The sequence below is a fragment of the Branchiostoma lanceolatum genome, chromosome 17 (genome assembly GCF_035083965.1).
Source record: "Branchiostoma lanceolatum isolate klBraLanc5 chromosome 17, klBraLanc5.hap2, whole genome shotgun sequence".
NCBI classification, from domain to species: Eukaryota; Metazoa; Chordata; class Leptocardii; order Amphioxiformes; family Branchiostomatidae; genus Branchiostoma; species Branchiostoma lanceolatum.
This window is the reverse complement of record NC_089738.1, coordinates 748,708-769,507: the sequence shown is the minus strand read 5'-3', so window position 1 is coordinate 769,507 and position 20,800 is coordinate 748,708. Positions and strand designations below refer to the sequence as shown.

The window sequence follows — 20,800 nt, the reverse complement described above, 5'->3', positions numbered from 1 at the left end:
AAGGTTCATCATTGTAGGCGGTGAAAGGTTGCAGTAATTTCCGGAAACTAGGAGTAATTTGACGCACTTTTAAGCCAGTGTAAAAAATCGCGCAGAGAACCCCCATATATGCATAGATCTACATTTGCCACAATGACAAAGTTACACTATCAAGCTGAGATCCTCGGTATTGTCCATGCCGTCTTTTAAGCGTTTTTGTAGGGCTTTCTCATGCTAGCCGAAAGTCTCTACTTCGAGAGAACAGAAAACGTTGTTGTGTTCTCATATTACCAGCACGACCCTTCTCTAGGTACGAGAGCATACGATACATGTACTACGATGTAGTTGGGGTCAACCCTTTTCTTCTTCACTGTAAATATGATTATCTAAGAGTGTAAAAAGACGAATATATAACGAGTGCGATACCAGTGTCGGTAACCAATGAGGTTTGATAACCAACTGACCCGGCCGCCCGACGTTGCGACTAAGCAACTCCCCCGCCGGGTAGGGGATTGGTCCGGGAAAGTGACTAGCCCCGGAAAAAGTGTAATGATGTAACCTCCATGATCCAAGCAGATGTAAGGAGCACGCAGGATCTGGGTATTTCTTTTTCTCAAACGTTCTGTCGGCATTTAGGAGACCTCATGGACGCTTGGCGGAGCATGTTTGACGGCAGATTAAGGTTCATTGTAGGCGGTGAAAGGTCGCAGTTATTTCCGGAAACTAGGAGTAATTTGACGCACTAAAATTTACCTAAATGCCAAAGTACTCAAATGTATACACACACCAACTGCACACCATCTTTCTAGAAGTTCAAGCATTGGTCTATAAAAGTCATTTCTAGTTTTTCCCTATGTCAAAGCATTTGGCAGGGAGCGTGCTCTGAACTTTGCCGATTTTATGACCGTGAGCACTATTGTTTGCTCCTTACAGACATTGGCTCTTAAGTTACTGAAAGACTGACGGACAGACTCAGTCCTGATATCCTAGAGGAACTCCACGCCATAGATGCCATAAACTCTAAGAGGCGCAAAACTAAATGCAGGACAAACAGATACAAGAATCACCCAGTGTCTTATTTGAATCGCTTTAAAGTCCTAAACTCAAGAAGGGGGTGTCATTCACAACCAGGAGAACATGATAAATAGTCTCCGGCTGACGCCGGGTCGTACTAGGAGGTCATGAACCGGGAACATTTATGTAAGATTCTTATCTGTTTTCATTAAGGGTATTAAAACCTTCCAACTACAAATCAAACATTCCATTTCAGCGACGACAACATGTTTGCTCAAGGTGATTAATGTTGAAAAGCACCTGGATTACAGCATGGTTGATGACAAAATGCGTTTGTGTAAAATTATGGAAGGTATCTTAAACCTTGAATACAGCATTGCGTTACAACTGCCTGACATTTGATGTTGCCCCGCTGACACCGCAAATTGCCTAAAGGTTTACAAAAAAATTATGCAATAATAAATGACTGAATAGAAAGAAAAATGACGACGGTTCGTTATGAATGTAGATATAAGCAGAGATGTGGAATTAGCAAGTATGTAAGCAAAACATATGTAGATATACAGCATCCCAGGTTCCTTTAGAGTATATTGCAGCATATTTCTCTGCAGTTGTTGAATCGTCAGGTCGGAAAGGAAACGTAATAAATACCATATTTTCTGAAGAAATGACAGACAAATCCTTATTGCTATCATGACAAAAGCGACAAGATAACAATCTTTCTTTACGTTCAAAACTTACAACATGTTTTCATGTGATTACTTATTTTTTCTCTTATCTCAAGGGTGAATTTGACGCCATTTGCGTTAACAATGAATATCTGTACACTTGATGTAACGATATCTAATCTAGAAATATTTCTTTAAGTTTTTTTCCGATACAGGAGTAAAAACATTTCCATACAGTTTCACAAGCTACAGAACAGTCTATCATTCCGTACATTATTTGTTATTATATCTGTCTACCATTCAAGGACATGAACCGGAATGATCTGTAAAGGATTTTTATCCGTGGCATTTGAGATTAACTACCATCATTTGGCCTTGTATTTTTAAAATATCATATGAAAAAAACTTAAGGGTGTATGTTTGACATCTGATTTCCTATCCCGCTCGTTCTCATTTAAATAAATACATTTTGTAACTCCCGTTAAGACGTTCCTTGCATTAAGATTTGCCACATATAAGATGCCAAATTATTGTTCTTATATAGGGAACTTGATAGCACTGGACGCACCAGAAAGTTCTCTTATATTTTTTTACCCTCATCTAAGCAAAACAAGTTAACTGTCTTCCTTGAGGTAAATAAGTGAATAGTTCGCTCCGGTTTTGTTTTTGACTTATCAGTAGCAGTTATCTCCTTCAGCCAAAAGTGCTTAAGACGTGATATATCCATAATCACTTTAAGTGCGTTAATATTTAGTACGCATATTTTTGTTAGATTAGTAATCCGATTATCATATAGCCTTTTCAACAATGTAAATTATAGGGTGTCAGGGAATGGTTATATAGTTGCCGAATAAAAGGGACTGTTTGATTGGTTGTCCTAGTTGCATCTTACACGTTGCGTAGACATGCTTAATTGCTTTCGATAGGAAGGAATCCAGAAAGGGACCTGCAACAAGGCGGTATATAGTTCTCAGGTTGCCATTTGTTATGGCATCTGCGGTCTGTGACAAATAGTAAATGATGAATACTACATTTCATTGATAAGTATGTTTCAGCCATACACTACACCCACCAATCATCCTCCTGGATTGTGACCGGTACGGCCTCACCTTGCATCGGATATGACATCGCCAACGACACATTCGAGTCAGTAATTTCACTCTATAAGCTGCATTTTAGCTCAAGTTTGTCAGTTGACACCACGGCCCCACTCTACTTAGATTGGCAGCTATAATCGACTCTTACAAGCTAGACGTAGTCATGGCTCACCTCAAGACAAAGCAAATATACCAGGAAACCACGGTATGGTCACCTCAGACCCTTCCACGCTCCTAGTTCAGCTGTACTTGGATGCAGATGACAGGATCACACAATGCAAGCAATGAAACCACTGTGTTAAGTAGATAGCCACGTTTCTTTTGTAATAATCAAGAATAACCAATGATACAATCGAAAAAATGTTCATTTTATCTTTATGTAAGTGGAATCCAGGTAGAATAGTAGTGGCGCCCCTGTAGCGGGCAGCCGCGGTTTTGTACCTCTCCCCTGCAGGGGCGCTTTTGGTGTCTTCAACCACCGTTTTTGGGGGGTGGGGGGTGGGATTGTGCAATATATATGCTTTTAAGTGAACGTGCGAGGATTGTCTATAAATGAAGACTGCCGTGCTCTGTTAGATTATTGACGTGTAACTGAGGATCTCCGACGCAGTCTGTGCCAAGCTGGGATAATGGCGGCCTCTGGCGTCCTCCGATACTCCCTGGATTTTCTTAGAAGCTTGCGATGTTCTATGCCCCCGGTGAATCCATGGGCAAGCAAGACTATCAAGGACAGACTCCAACTCAATGGATTTCTGCGGAGAAGTAGACCTCGAGGGAGAAAAGTTGGAAGAGGTAGGGTTGGCAAAATCTCTACCATAGTCGGTCATCGCCCTCCCTCTGGATCCTTCATATGCAAATATTCCCAGCAGTTACGTAAACAACAACAGACATGCAGGAATGCAGGTGCCAGTAACCTAGTTAGCGTACCTCTACAGCCACCGAAACAAAGGATCTCTACAGGTCTTCCGTCTGTCTACAGGTGTTGAACTGATGAACAAGCTAGACGAGTTTGAACATACAGTACATCGGTACAAGGCCGACATTGCCATCTTGACGGAGACCTGGTTTTCCACAGCAATGCCCAGCGAGTTCCCGAACGTTGACAACTACACACTCCTCTCTACAAGCAGAACGGATCGACGAGGAGGTGGGGTTGCCATCTTCATCCACGAGAATGTACAGGCAAGATCGATCTCCCACGTCCAGGCACCTACAGAACTGGAGAGTGTGTGGGTGTGGGTCCGCCCCAAGCGACTCCCACGTCAGGAGCCAGCTATTGCACCAACAACTCCTCATTGAACATCTTGTAAAGGCCACATGGGACTTTACCGTTTTTTGAGGAACAAGGTTGACCGCAAGGAAAGAGTACTACAGAGATCATATCGAGAGGTTGAAGAGATCAGACCCGTCTGAGTGGCACAAACAGGTGCGCCGCTTGGGGGTCCCCCGAAAGTGCGAAATGGAACGAAATGGAACGAAATGGAACGAAATGGAACGAAATGGAACGAAATGGAACGAACTAAAACATATGTAACATTATGAAATGAAATACCAGTAGATAGCGAAATATAAGGAACGTTGTAACATTCACAGTAGACGGGAACAGGAAGCAAATACATAATATAACGTGTTTTATTTCTTGAATCTGTTTGATGATAGTAAATACAACTATTTTGCCGCGTTTGTGTGGCTAGATTCTTCCCTGAAAATGGGTGAAAAGTTATCCACCGCTCTTCCTTTGTGTTTACCAACGATCTGCAAATGAACTGCTGAAAATAGCAGGGAAAACAAGCAAACGGAACTGAGTATCGAAGTAAGGACTAGATTATACAGAAGTTGGTGGTAACATTGCATCTCGTAATTCAACAAGAGGGCATGAGGCAAGCGTAATTTTATTATCTATACAGCGTGTTTGCGTGTTGAAAATGGAGCCCCGCGTGTAAATGAACCGCTAATGTTGCCAGCGCATCGGAACTGTGCACGTGGGCGTGCTACCGACAGGTTGAATCAAACTCCGACTTCCAAGATTTATTTACATACGGTTTAGTCCATAACTAGTACGTAGCATATGCATATCTCCGCAACATTTTTATACAACCAATTGTTCGGCTGGTCGGCTGTCGGAGAATGGACCCCTCCTCTAATGATATGCAAATGCAGCTCTGCGCTGCGTCACCAATGTAAAATTTCATACTCCATTCAACCACGGACGTGGGCTGAGAACTACCTCTGGTGATTTCTGCTTCCTTGTTCACGACAAAACAAAGGGAGGGTGTGAACGAGCAGGACATGTATTTCACAGTTCACACAACACGCAAACACGCTGTTTAAATAATGAAATTACGTTTGCCTCATGCCCTCTTGGTGAATTACGAGATGCAATGTTACCACCAACTTCTGTATAATCTAGTCCTTACTTAGATACTCACTTCCGTTTGCTGGTTTTCCCTGCTATTTGCAGTAGTTCATTTGCAGTAAAATCAAGGAAGAGTGGCCGAGCGCTTTGCACGCGGCGCTCCCATTTTCAGGGAAGAATCTAGCCACACAAACGCGGCAAAAACGTTGTATTTAATATTATCAAATAGATTCAAGAAATAAAACACGTTATATTTGCTTCCTGTTCCGGTCTACTGTGAACGTTACAACGTTCCTTATATTTCGCTATCTACTGGTATTTCATTTCATATGTTCCATTTCGTTCCATTTCGTTCCATTTCGTTCCATTTCGTTCCATTTCGTTCCATTTCGTTCCATTTCGTTCCATTTCGTTCCATTTCGTTCCATTTCGTTCCATTTCTCACTTTAGGGGGACCGATTTTTAATTCATATTCAGAGTCATAAACATTTACATTAATACCTTTAACCTGGTCTGTATGTCGAACTTTCAGAGCTAGTATTTCTACCACTAGATTAAATAAGAGAGAGGAGAGTGGGCAGCCCTGCCGGATGCCACGCTGGAGCTGGAAAAAGGCTGTCTTCCAGCCAAAGTTGGATATACTACATTCTATGTTAGTGTACATCATTTTAACCAATGGGGTAAAATTAGGTCCGAACCCAAATTTCTGAAGGGTTTTAAACATAAAGTCCCAGTTGATAGTATCGAACGCCTTTTGGAAGTCGAGGCAAAGGATAGCTCCAGGAATATTATAATGGTTGCAAAAAAATATGACATCATGCAAGACACGGACATTCTGTCCAATGAATCTTGATTTCAAATACGCTGTTTGATCGTGAGAGATAATGGTTGGGAGAGCTGTCTGAAGTCTCTTCGCCAGAGCAGCTGCCAACAGCTTGTAGTCCGTATTAAGGAGGCTAATGGGTCTCCAGTTGGCGAGATCTTTTCTGTCTCCTTTCTTGAAAATAAGTTTAAGAATTGCTCTTTTTTGGGACGGGGACATACATCCCTTTTCTATACAATCTTGGAGAGCATCAAAAACATGATCTCCTATACTATTCCAGAAAGTGAGATAGAACTCTGCAGGGAGTCCGTCTGTTCCTGGGGATCTATTAGGTTTCATGGCTTTTAAGGCCTCAAAGTATTCCTCCTTGTCTAAGGGTTTCTCTAGGGTCATTTTTTGACGTTCAGAAAGGCTGGATTCTAGCTCAACGGTCTCTAGAAACATGTCAATTTCATTGTCAGAGACTGGGTAATCTGTGGTATACAGGCGTTCATAGAAGGATTTTTGTAACTGTAGAATTTCCCCATGATCTGTTACATCGATGTCGCCATCTGTCAATTTAGTAATATTGTTATTTGCAGCTTGCCATGTTTCAAGGTTGAGGAAGTAAGAGAGGGATTTTTCCCCTTTCTCAACCCATGCTGCTCTTGCTCTAACTTGAGCACCTCTAGCTTTTGACTGGTAAATTTTTTCAATCTTAGATTTTACAATAGTGTATTCATTTAAGATGGTTTCGTCCAGGTTACCATCTATTTTTAGATCTAGTTCCAATAGTCTTTTTTCCAAATAAATGATATCTCCTTTCATTAATGTGGCTTTCTGTTTACAATAGAAGATGGAGAATTCCTTGATTCGTTTTTTAATAAGTTCGTGTTTTTGTATTCCAATGTTACATCTGAAATAGAGTTTTCGACACCATCCACAAAATCCTGATCGGAAAGATAAGTTGTGTTAAGCCGCCAGAGTCCTGGTCGGCGCTTTTGTTCATTTAGTTGTATTTTAAGGAAGATAGCTTTATGGTCCGATTTAATGGATGGCTTAATACAGCACTGTACAACGTGGTCAATAAGAGAATTTCGAATTAACCAGAAATCTATTCTGGAGGACACTGGGTCCGGATTCTTCCTTCTCCAGGTGCATTGTTTGCTCTGGGGGTGGCATTTCCGCCAGATGTCGACCAGATGCAGATTTTGTTTTAAATTAATCAAGGAATTCCCACAAGTGGATGTTTTCAATGGATGCTTTGATTGCCTATCTAACACACTATCATTTAAGTCATTAAAGTCCCCACCTGCAATTAAGTTAGTGACTTGATTGTCATTTACCCAATCGCAGAGATCGCTGAAGAATTTCCCTCTTTCAGTGCGATCATTTGGAGCATACACATTAAGAATACAGAGATCTTGCAATATAACAATCAATTTCCTTCCATCATTTCCTCTTAGTACATTAATAACATCAACGTCAAGACCTTTCCTGAGCAGTATAGAGACTCCTCGACTGCGGCTATTTCCAAAGGCATGGTATTGTAGACTCAATCCATTCTAGTTCTAGCTCACGTTCAAGGTCAGAATTAAAAAAAGTCTCCTGGAGGAGGAAGATATCTACTTTCTGATGAATTAACCACTGGTAAACAGTAGCGCGTTTACGTTTGTTACGTAATCCGTACTAGGGATAATGTACTGCCCACCACCCCCCACCCCCGGACGAACAACATTTATCTACTGTACTGAAATCAACAGTAGCTAATTGAACTATTGCCACAAAACTTTGTTTGAATTAATCTTTTAAAGACTACTTCAAGACATCCTAAATTGTCTTAACCTCATTAACATACCCATTCAGAGTTTTGATATAAAACCCCGTGTTCTCAGTTCCTTCGTTAGTCACTGACGAAAGACAGTGGATGCTGTCTGAAACGTCTGACTGTTTCAAAACTTTATCCAGTTGCTTGAGTAATTATTTTTGGCGTATCTTCCTACCTGGATGTCTAACTTTCATCAACGTAGCGTTTGTTTGTTTGTGCGTAGTGGCACAGCATAACTCTAAAATACCTTGATGGATTGTCTTGGTATTTGGTATGTTGGTAGGTTTTTTAATGAGACCTAAAAACGATCAGATTTTGGGCCCCCTAGCGGCTTCTTACGGTACTGCAGCGGAACTTCCTGCGGAAAATCTCGTGTTCCGGACACGCTATGGAACTTATTTTTGAGTGGTAGATAGATCTTTGGACAGAGAGTAAGTGGTGTGGGTTTGGGCCCCCTAGCGGCTTTTTTGGAACTCCAGGAGCAGGTTATGCGTCTGACTTTGAAAGGGAATAACTCAAGAAGGGCTTGATGGATGGTAATGATTTTTGGTAGGTTAATAGCGTGAGCGATGATGTCCATGATTAGACACTCCTTATGCAAATCAGTATCTAATTTGCATAATTAATGAGGAAAGTTTATACATCCGCCAAATTCCATGATAGGACTCTGATACATGTGACATATGCAACTGAGGAAGAGAGAAATATTGATTGATATGAATTATGCAAATGAAGGCCTCATGTGCATAATTAATGAGAAAATACTATAACAAGATGGCCTTGATGGATGGTCAACATTTTTGGTATGTGGATAGCTTGTGTGATGCTTAGTATGATTGGACAATAATAATGCAAATCAGAGTCTAATTTTCATAATTAATGAGGCAATTTTAGAAATCCGCTTTGTTCCATGATATGACTATTCAAATTGTAGGGCTTACCCCTAAGTTTAGTTGCGCAATCTTTGAACTCGTTTGTAGTCCCTACTTAAAATCTTTGAAACCTTTCTTTTCCTTGAAATCTTAACAGACTGATCTGAAATCTGGAGACTTTTTTGGTTAGAAGGAACAGGTAGGGTCTTAGCTTCCCATTTAGGTTGAAAATTGTTTAGTTCAGCAGTTTAGGTGGCGTAAGAACATATGTGAGTTGTTGGGTCATGCGGATGGGTATGGCTGGGAACTTGGTCAGAGATAGGGTCTGTTTACTTCCGGGTGGCGTTTCTTCGAGTTTGAGCTGTACAACCCTCGGTTTTCTTTGCATGTTTATCAAGTATACCCTTGTGACTTCCTGGTGTAGAAGAATTTTTAAGATTGAAGTTAAGGTAAGTGCTCTTATAGGGCCTAACTTTAGTGGGTCTTATCATGGCTGGTAATGGGGGCAAGTAACTCTGTTGTCATCCCTGTAACTGAGGAAGAGAGAACTGTTAATAAATAGAAAATATGCAAATGTGGGCCTAATTTGCATACTTAATGAGTAACTTGTATTATTCCACACTGGCAAATGACGGCAATTTCATACATTTAATACTTTCTTTTGTGGCATCGGGAAGTTATGTGAATATGAACATCATTGAATCAAATTATGTTAATAAGGGCCTCTTTTGCATAATTGATGATAAATATTAGCATAACCTTCTTTGTTAAGCTCATAATTTGTTAAGCTGATACTTTGGACATGTTATATTTTAAGACAATCAACTGGTATGATTTATTATTGATGAGAAACACTCCTAATACGTCAGTCATAAAGGTTAAAATCATTTGGAGAAGGTATGAGGTCGTGGAACTCTGGTTTAATCTGTCTTCAACTTAAATAGATTATTGAAAACAGATGTGACATATGATGTTATTAGAAATAATTAGGTCATATGATTAGGTATGCCAAGGCAAGATTGGTTGAAATATATAACGTTGATGATAGTATGAATTGCGTGTAGGGTTCGAATAACCAGGTTTAGAGTCAAGAGGTTGTCAGGTTGCTTTTCAGCCTTACAACTTGAAGCTACTTGTAAGAGGTATGGCATTCTAATCATTTACTGAATGTTATTGATTTGTTTGTTTGTTTTGTATAAACGATAGTCAACCTTTACATGTAACCCACCAGATATGTACAGTAAGCACAGACTGCGTAAGGCCAGACTGATCCACTTACAACACAAAGGACTGCTGCGCTTACAGAATATATGAACTGGACGAATTTCAAACATGTTCTGTTCAATTGATCATCGTGCAATCTTGGATCAAATTAAGGCCGTTGTGCTTTGCTGATCATGAGGTGCTGTTTTTGGACCGAGTTGTAATGATGTCCGTTTTCCCTAATATTGACACACATTCACAAATAATCATCGCCAAGTTCGTGAATGCTGTTGCTATCAGAACAAAATAGCATCTAGAGAACAACGCGACCGTACTAGATTCAGCTTCGAAAATTAAGATCTTATACGTGTCAGATCTGCTTGGAAAATAATGTAATTCGGCACCGCGTACTTCATTATGTTTTTCTAACTTACACGATAGCTAGTTACTTAAAAAGTAGCTGATGTTAGACCTTTCTTTGATATTCAGACTATCTATGGCAATTCGAAGTTTGAAATTCTTACTAGTTTCAGGAAGGTTTGATACAACCCAGCGACCCTCCTCGCCTACGCCACATTTTCTCGCATCAATACAAGACTGCCACGCGTTTATCACGTGAACTCAACGCGCCGCTGTCGAATTTCACTGCACAGCATTGTTTTCTCCAATCGCAGCAAGCAAGCTTTACTAGCATTTGTCTGTAGACTACTTTGGACAATTCATATGCATTTTTTCTTATCTATCTTCTTCATGTAGAGCGCTAGGAGGAAAAAGACTGTGGTGGACCATAATAGATAGCCCCAGCACAATTTTCCATCATAGACCTCAGTATCAACTAGAGTTCCACGAACACATTAATAAAAAAATCAAGGCTTATTAGGATAGTGATTTTTATAGTGATACTTACATGCTTTGATATAACCCCCTGCAAATTGGATCATACACCATGCCGTTTGGAAGTTATGAGGGGGGACAGCCTACATAGGGTTAAAAATCATTTGGTGGTACAGGACTAGTATATGTGTCTTGTGTGCTGATAAATGAGTCTGTATGTTGATATTATATAGGCCACAAAGGTTTGATATTGCAGTGTCGTATTTGAAAAATGATGATGAAATAGTACAGTCAATATGTATGAATAGAATAAAGCTTTATTCCATATCATTTTGAAAGACATAATAAATGTGAATTTTCCGTACCTAGCAGTGGTGCAGTTTTAGAGCAGTGTACTCTCCAAGCAGAGGAGTGGGTCAGGCTGGTTTTTGACGTGTTTTTAGGTGTTTTTGTCGGGCTTTCTATTTTGTCCCTTTTCGTTATGACGCCAACATGCTTAGGACAAAAATGCCTAAACTGAACACGTCAAAAACCAGCCGGACCCACACCTCTGCTTGGCAAGTAGTCCTACAACCGCTACTCACCTACCAAAAATCATGAAGATCCATTAACGTTTCGGTCACTTTTTTTTTGCTTACATACAAACAAACACACAAAAATTCCACTGTAGTACTGTTAGAAAACTCCAGGTAAACCATTTTCGAACTTGACCTTCCTTTGCACAACCGCTACACACGAAAATCATGAAGATCCATCAAAGGTTCCTAAAGTTATGCTCTTGACATACATACAGACCAACCCAACAGCTGCAGTAACCGAAAAAATAATCTCGGCGAAGATAATAAATGCTTACACGGCGTCAAACAGGCAAAGGGAAGCTTACATACCATGCATTTTTCTTTTTAGAAGAGCTTGCCATGGGTTAAACATTTTGCTCTGTCCCCGCGGTTTTCAGATAAATGTCGTTTTGAATAACTTGAACCATAATTGGTAGCGCTACGTTACATCAACACACATTATGACTTGTCTAAACGGCACAGCTTCTACTTAATCTGACGCAAGTAACTCAATTTCAGTGTCAGTTAGCTGGTGCATTTGTTGCTAGACAGTATAAAGGGATGTATTCAATACTGACTGCAAGACTATTCCGTGTAAACGTATGTTGTTTTCAGTGTCAAAACAATTTCTATTTTGCTTACTTTAGTCAAAAGCTACTATTTAGCTTTATTAGAATAGCTTTGAAGTTTTCAGAAATTCAAGTTGAAGTGCTTGGGCAACCTCATAAGAATACAGTGTTTGTAGCTTGTGATAAAAGGTAATTTTGTCCCAACTTTGAAACACTGTAAGTCCAAAAGTTGTGTTTTATTTTGCTTCAAATTTGCATCATATATACATCCAAGTAGTAGCTATCATGTATCAGTTTTCAGATTTTGGTATCTTTTTTTGGTTGTCACGTAACTGTCCTCAGAAGTAGGTCATTTTTTATGTTTGACGAAAAATATGATGTTGGGCAATATTTAAAGCCCGATATGTGAGAAAGTAAAAAGGTGGTCTGGTTTAAATTCATGTCAAAGGTAACCCTATGCGTGTTCTATCAAACGAATGGTTGCAAAGGTTGATGTCTTGTATCGTTGCTGTGTACTTGTCCCTAAAAGTAGGCCAAATTGTTGACATATGCGGAAATCAACATTTTTGGCTAACTTTGAAGCCCTGAAGATGTCGAAGTGGGATGTTTTTTCGATTCAATCTTTAATCAGAGGTACCCCTATGTATTGTCTATCAAATGAATGGTTGCAAAGGTTGGTGTCCTGTTTCGTTGCTGTGTACTTGTCCCTAAAAGTAGGTCATATTTTCGACATATGCGGAAATTAACATTTTGGCTAACTTTGAAGCCCTGAAGATGTCAAAGTAGGATGTTTTTTTCAATTCAATCTTTTATCAGTTGTACCCCTGTTTATTGTCTGTCAAATGAATGGTTGCAAAGGTTGGTGTCTTGTTTCGTTGCTGTGTACTTGTCTCAAAAGTAGGCCATATTTTGGGCATGTGTGGAAATTGATATTTTGGGCTACGTTTAAAGCTCTGAAAATGTCAAAGTGGGATGTTTTTTCAATTCAATCTTTTATCAGAAGTACCCCTGTGTATTTTCTATGAAATGAATGCCTGCGAAGGTTGGTGTTTTGTTTTGTTGCCGTAGAATTGTCCCTTAAAGTAGGCCATACTTGGCACATATACAGAAACTAGCGTTTTTTTGGCTAACTTTGTAGCCCTGAAAATGTCAGAGTAGGATATGTTTTTAATTCCATCAACAGAAGTACCCCGTGTGTATTGTCTATCAAATGAATAGTTTGAGAGGTTGGTGTCTTGTCTCGTTGCAGTGTACTTGTCCCTGAACGTACATTTAGGTCATATTTCGGAAATAAGCGATTCAAAAGAAGCAATATCAAAACATATATATGTACACACACACACACACACACACACACACACACATATATATATAAATATATATATATATATTTCTCGTGCAAACAATGTCCATATCTTTTAATGCAGTAGCATACTTTTGTTACAAGTTTCTCCCTCTGCACACAAAAATGAGGGAAGATCCACTATACTCTGCGAGCTGGGTAAAATACTTATGTGATCCTCACTAGGAGAGAAATGATAAATATTTTTCACTGTCTAACTTTGTAATGGTTAGTAAAATTCACTGCACCAACGTTACATGTTGTGTCTCTTACGAGCAAAGACAGACAGAACCAAACTTCCCCTCTTCTAACCTACATACTGGAGTTCTCAAGTTCCTCAGCTTAGGGCACGATGATAAGGGGAGATCCGCTATACTCAAGTAGGTATGGGGGTAAAATCAGTAAAACCCTTAGGTAATAATCAGAAGTATTTTGAAAGACAATACATAGTATTAGTTCTTCAAGAACTTGGGTTTAGAAATTACTGCATGTTAATTTCCGCATATGTCGAAAATATGACTTTTAGGGACAAGTACACAGCAACGAAATAAGAACCAACATTTGCAGGCATTCATTTCATAGAAAATACACAGGGGTACATCTGATAAAAGATTGAATTGAAAAAACATCCCACTTTGACATTTTCAGAGCTTCAAACATAGCCCAAAATATCAATTTCCACACATGCCCAAAATATGGCCTACTTTTAGGGACGAGTACACAGCAACGAAACATGACACTAACCTTTGCAACCATTCGTTTGATAGACAATACATAGGGGTACCTCTGATAAAAGATTGAATTGAAAAAAACGTCCTAGTTTGACATCTTCAGGGCTTCAAAGTTAGCCAAAATGTTGATTTCCGATATGTCGAAAATATGGCCTACTTTTAGGGACAAGTACACAGCAACGAAACAAGACACCAACCTTTACAACCATTCAATTGATAGATAATACATAGGGGTACCTCTGATTAAAGATTGAATTGAAAAAACATCCCACTTCGACATCTTCAGGGCTTCAAAGTTAGCGAAAAATGTTGATTTCCGCATATGTCGAAAATATGGCCTACTTTTAGGGACAAGTACACAGCAACGATACAAGACATCAACCTTTGCAACCATTCGTTTAAATAGAACACGCATAGGGTTACCTTTGACATGAATTTAAACCAGATCACTTTTTTCCTTTCCCATATATTGGGCTTTAAATATGGCCCAACATCATATTTTTCGTCAAACATAAAAAATGACCTACTTCTGAAGACAGTTACGTGAAAACCAAAAAAGATACCAAAATCTGAAAACTGATACATGATAGCTATTACTTGGATGTATATATGATGTGAATTTGAAGCAAAATAAAGCACCACTTTTGGACTTACAGCGTTTTTAATTTGGGACAAAATTACTTTTTTTCACAAGCCACAAACACTGTATTGTTTTGAGGTTGCCCAAGCACTTCAACTTGAATTTCTGAAAACTTCAAAGCCATTCTGAAAAAGTTGTTCTTGTTAGCCCAGTTTTTGTTTTCCCTTTAAATTCAAGCATCTGTTCGTAATCATGTCCTAAAATGAGCCAATTTTCATGTTTTTGACATACCCAAATCAGGGAAAATGGCCCCAAAACTTCTTTGGTCCGTTGCCATGGCAACAATCGGTGTTGATCAAAAAGAAAGCTATTTTGAGGGACAGTGGGCCAAGTACTATCACTGTGCAAAATATGAGCCGAATCGATTTTTTGACCCCTGCCACCATTGTTTGATCCTTACAGACATTTGCTCTTGAAAACATAAACTCCGTATTACTTCAAAACTGGCCAGCAGGATTTGCTGCTTTCTCCGTGCCCGTGTATGTTTGTGACTGTGTTGGCGTGAATGACTGTGATGAATGTTCTGCTTGAAGACAGGACCATGGGGTTTTGACACAAACCACTGATTTATTACTATAAAATGCTGTATCGTTTAATGTAAAACACATCTTCTTGATTAATACATATATCTCAAGTCTTGATTAATGTTCTTAGTCTGTACATACGACACAATCCTAATGATTTGTTTCCGTCTTACAACAGTTGTCCCTATTTCAATGACTTTCTCACGCTCACTCATTTGATATGTACTATTTACGTTGATTAATATTGCTACTTTTGGCCCCAATCTGCACAATGTTAGTTCATCTGGGCATCTTAAGATGATAAGATACAATGGTGATAAGTGAATTCAGATAGATAGCGATAATGAAAAAAATGGAATGCTTCGAATTCTAAAGTAGTTGATCGTCGTGGCATGTGCTTAAAAGAGCATTACTCAGAAGAAGAAGCAGGTTTTATTTTCTAAAATGAATTTTGAATACAAAATACCAACATTTGTAAACTTTCTTTACAGATTAGAAAAGACGTGAACCCTTTACAATCCAGAAGGGGAATATTGACCACCACGCAGGTCCATTAGTGATGCATGATGGGAAAGCAGGTTGATGCATGATGGGAATGGTTCAAAGCAAGAGGGCAATCAAAATGTTAAGGCTAAAAATCGATGAACAACTATTCAAGTTTTTTTATTTTTTATTTTTGTTTCAGTTGTTTGTGACATAATATTTCGCACCTATCTAATATCTAGTTGGTACTGGGAGACGGGGGATTATCAGAAAATTGTCGTTGTACAATGCAACTACTGCCTGGATCGATTTTGCTTAAATATTTTTTTAAGGCGATAAATAAAACATGGGACAGCGGATTTTCATTGTATTTGGCATGCGGATGTACACGATGAGATGCAAAGTAGAACCTACTCTGCAAAATTAAACAAGGATATTCTATACTTACAATATTTTTCATATTAGGATTTTATATTTGTAGCTGACGTAGGTTATGGCATGTGAAACTTTAACACGTGTCAATTATGCAAATTAGAGCCAAATATGCATAGCCAATGCTTAAAGTCAAAAGCTGGGAGTATGATGTTTTGATGGTTAATGTTCAATAAGTGTGAATATTTTGTGCAAATTTCTTATGTTTTTAAACATTAGTATCATGGTCTCCGTAATCTAAGGAAATTCTTAATGTCGATGTCATTGGTGTCGTATGCACCTTAAGTGTCATAATTCTTGTTGTAGTCTTGTTTATAATCCCCACACTGCTATGTAAACAAATTTCAATAAACTATTGTTCGACCACCAGAACTGTGTTTATAAAACAATCAAATGAGTTTTTTGTAGTTGTCTGTTCATTCTTCCTAGTATTGCCAAAACAAGTGCATTCAGTTTCTTTATGTCTGAATTCCCAGTAGTTCACAGTATTTATGTGCTTCACTGATTTTAACTGATGACACAAAAAAGGCACAGTAACAGATTTTAGTTGTTATTCAACTGCATATATCTTTACATTGGGTTTGTGATATTGTTGTGAAATACAACTAGTATCAGGATTGTTTCTGATCCTGGTTTAAGAAATGAAATCAATGGCCGATAGTGCCAGAGCTTGCAGAAATCCTCATTTTGAAGGGGCCGCTGTCCAAACAAAAGAGGCATAGGGTAACTGTACCTGCAGAAATCCTCATTTAACATGGCTGCTAGCTGCTGTCAATCTATTTTGGTTGTTGAGGGGAGGGTGAATGCCCCTTTGGGACTGAAAAAAGTGGTTGCTGGTTGGGGAAGACATTTGGTTGCTTGGGAGAGGATCTTAACAATGTAAAAATGGACGGGACTGATTCAATGTGTCCTCTGACGGCAGGTGGTTGCATGCACCAGGTGGTTGCTCGGCCAGATTTGACTGTACTTGGAACATACGTAAGTTAGTTAAATGTGTATGTACGCTATATATATGCATAGGTTGTGTAAAGGTTAAGGCATTATGGACATGGAATTCTGCCAAAGGAAATGGATTTTACACACGCAGTACACTCTTATGTTATTTGGGTAGAAAATACCTTATTTGCATAATCAATTAGAGAAGATAAATCTATAAACAAATCTGCAAACATTCCATGGAGGTTGGGAGTCTCCGAACTCTTGTTGTGTCTGTCTGTCTTTGTCTCCACAAACATTTGTCAGCACACCCTAAGAAACTACATTCTAGTCACGTCGCACTGAGAAATGGATAGAAAGTGAGGTCAAAGATTACAGAAGTGGTGAATAATGCATCCTCTCAGCAGGCTCGAAGCTCTGAACCCAAATTAGCGATGTAAGACGTAACCTGATTGGTTGATAGCTTCCCAGCGCCCTTTGCGCTTTTGCCCGAGATGAGCTTTAGCGAACCCTCTTATTAGCTGAAGCTATTTTGGTGGCGACGTCGCCAGAAGCGAGTTCACAAGTTGAAAATTGCAGGGCCGCTATGGGAGGTAATGAACCGAGCTTATAGGGCCTGCCGGGCGGATGGATTAATGTTGAAGCAAGCAAACTAGTGTGTCTGCTATTGATGATCATGATGCTATCTGGTGGGTGGGTAGATCTTATGAAGGTGAAGGTCTCAGACTTTATCCCTTATAGGCTAATTCAAATGGTCAGTTTATCTTCGGTTATTTGGAATATTCAAGATTCAATGGGGGATGGATGAAATGAAATCAAGTGAAACATTTTGTTCCCAAATGTTGGCTTTATAGAATAAGGTTTAGAGCCTATACTCTGCAGGAAATTGAAATACAAGGAAATCTGTAATGGCATTTTCCCCGGGAAATATCTCTATGCCATTTTTATTTTGTTACTGACATGTTCATGATAGATTTTTAAAATCATGTCAGGCTACAATGAGCAGTACACAGTGCTGTACTTCGTTGACCATAATCTATCAAAATGTATACAATGGTGTCAAAGGAAACTTGTTTAAATTTAGACATGACATATTTACAATTATATGGCCATGTTCATTTTAGTAGTTTTGCCCTGCCTCTGTGGTGGAATACAAACAGATGTCATTTTGTGGAACTTCTGCAGCCTCAAAATAACAAAGCGCGCTATTCGCAGAATCCTTTTTAAATCTTACAGAACATGAAGTCACTAAAGTGCTAGTGTACATGTATGTACAAAACGAATTGCCACGAACAAAGTGGAAATACGGCTCGTTATGTTGGCTATATTGCTATAAAGTTGACAGCAAAAGTGCCCACAATGTCTACCAGCTCCAGTATCGTTAAAAACCATGCATCCCTTGAATTAAGAAGTCCTCAACTTGGTCCTTTTCATTTGCGCCAAAATCACTATGGATCAAATATACCAAGGTTTTCTGATTGACTGTTCATGTATTTTTATCTGCCGTGATATGTACGGACTTGGTGGATTTTGGACATTTATGTACTATGCACATGAAGCGTGACGTTCAATTTTCTAAATACAATGAATTCTTCCTGGGCGTGTCAATGTCAATACTGTCCGTGGAGTTAATGGGGGACTTGATACCGCTGTCTTGACTCCTTCGAGAGACCAGACTGTCACTCAGCCCTGATGGTACAGTGTCGCACAGCCCCGATGGTACAGTGTCGCACAGCCCTGATGGTACAGTGTCGCACAGCCCCGATGGTACAGTATCGCACAGCCCCGATGGTACAGTGTCGCACAGCCCCGATGGTACAGTGTCGCAAAGCCCCGATGGTACAGTGTCGCACAGCCCCGATGGTACAGTGTTGCACATCCCCGATGGTACAGTGTCGCACAACCCCGATGGTACAGTGTCGCACAGCCCCGATGGTACAGTGTCGCACAGCCCCGATGGTACAGTGTCGCTTGTGAGACAAGCCTCATCTGTCGACCTGGATTGAAAAATGTCCCCAATGTTCAGTTTGTATTCATTCTTGCTAACATAGCAACACGAAATCGTGTAATATGGGTTAATCATTAGGGGAAGCCTGAATATTAATTTCTTGGAAGTTGCCCCTCCCCCCCAAAAAAAAAACATCGGTAAGCTGTGAATGAATGTTCATGATTTTTGGTAGGAGGGTAACGTTAGGTGTTGGGAAGATGAATGTCAAGTTCGAGAATTGGCTGGTTTGTCTGTTTTGTGTGTGCTATCAACAGCATAACTCGAGAAGCTTTGGTCGGATCGTCAAAATATTTGGTCGGTTGGTAAGGGTCGAAAAAACAAAAATTAAGTTCGGCTATCTACGGTACAATTTACTTGAAAGTTTCAGATGTAGACATCTGGAAATGCAATGGTCGTGATTTTTGATCGGTGGTTAGGTCTTGGGGCAGGGGACAAGTTTAAGTTCCGGTCTTCTAGCGTCTTGTTTGGAACTGCAGTGGGTCTTTTCGTAAGATAATCTGGGGGATATCTCAAGCAGGGGTAGGTAGGTACCGTATGAGATGTATCGTATGAAAATAAGGGCCTAATCAAAAGAATTGTTAAGGAGATCTTATCATTCCTTTGATCAAAGTTCAAAGAACTACTAAGTAATTTTAGTACAAAAATACTAAAATAGCCATCTTTAATTAGATAGGACTTCCAGGCTTTGACCATCTTGTGTTAGCTGGGTAGACAATATCGACTGAAATAATATTTGCAAAGAGGGTCTTATTTTCATTATAAATGAGAAACCTCTTTATGTCATACCTGGGCCGCGAAAACGTTCGATACGGGTGTTCCGGACCGTGTGATAAATATAGAATAAAACACGGGGTATTCCGTATCATCCGAGGTTTCAGCCCGACCCGCGGGTCGGGCTGGGACGGAGGGTGATGCGGAATACACCGTGTTGTATTTTATTAATGTCATACCTTGGTCATATCCACCCGAGAAAACACACATCTCAATGCGGAATGCGCCAGAAGTTGAGGGAGTTTTGTGTCCTCGAACAAGAAACTGTAGCAACATTGATTCCAACCTCCGAATCCGGTATTCGAATTTCCGACGGCGGCGCAACCGGCGCGCTCGAAGTGCGTTCGAAATATTCTATGGAAGCCTGTTTGATAACACTCCCGAACCCTATGTGATCCTGATAGTTATCACACGGTCCGGAACACCCGTATCAGGCCCAGACATGACATAATTTTCCGTATCACACGGGGTTCTATGTTGTATCACACGGGCTTCCATAGAATATTTAGAATGCATTTCGAGCCCGTTGGTTGCGCCGCCGTCGAGGACACAAAACTCCCTCAGCTTCTGGCGCATTCCGCATTGAAATGTGTGTTTTCTCGGGTGGGCATGACATAAATAAAATACAACACGGTGTATTCCGCATCACCCTCGGTCCTAGTCCTCCCGCGGATCCGATCGCCCTCCGGCCGTATCTATATATTACACAGTTACCTTCAAAAATGTTTTGTTTTGGGGATCGTGTGTGTGTGTGTGTCTGTGTCTGTGTGTGTATGTGTTTTGTGTGTGTGTGTTTGTTTGTTTGTGTGTGTGTGTGTATGTGTGTGTATGTGTGTGTATGTGTGTGTGTGCTGTGTGTCCGTCTTTCTGTGAAGACGATAACTCAAGAATGCATGGGTCGATTGTCTTTATATTTAGTTTGTATGTAGGTCTTCATGAGACCTCGGACTGTGTTGCTTTCGGCCCCCTCGCGACTTTCTAAAGTACCGCAGAGGTTTTGATCTCTTGTGTTCTGGACATGCTCTGGTAATGATTTTTTTAGTGGTAAATACCTCTTTGGAGTGAGAATAAGTTGTGTAGGTTTGGGCCCATACGGGCTTCTTTGAAATTGCAGGGGCCGATTTTGTTTCGAGTTTGTTTTTTCTTGTTGACGG

At 39.9% G+C, this 20,800-nt stretch overlaps 1 protein-coding gene across 1 annotated transcript in view; it reads right to left on the bottom strand.

The window, feature by feature from the left end:
• Positions 1 to 15,039: 15,039 nt before the first annotated feature.
• The window catches only part of LOC136422944 (neuroligin-4, X-linked-like), a 66,405-nt gene continuing 60,644 nt past the window's right edge, over positions 15,040 to 20,800 (bottom strand). The window contains exon 6 of the mRNA XM_066410874.1: positions 15,040 to 18,864. Coding sequence (XP_066266971.1) covers positions 18,435 to 18,864 — 430 coding nt within the window. The 3' untranslated portion in view covers positions 15,040 to 18,434. The remainder of the gene's footprint in view (positions 18,865 to 20,800) is intronic.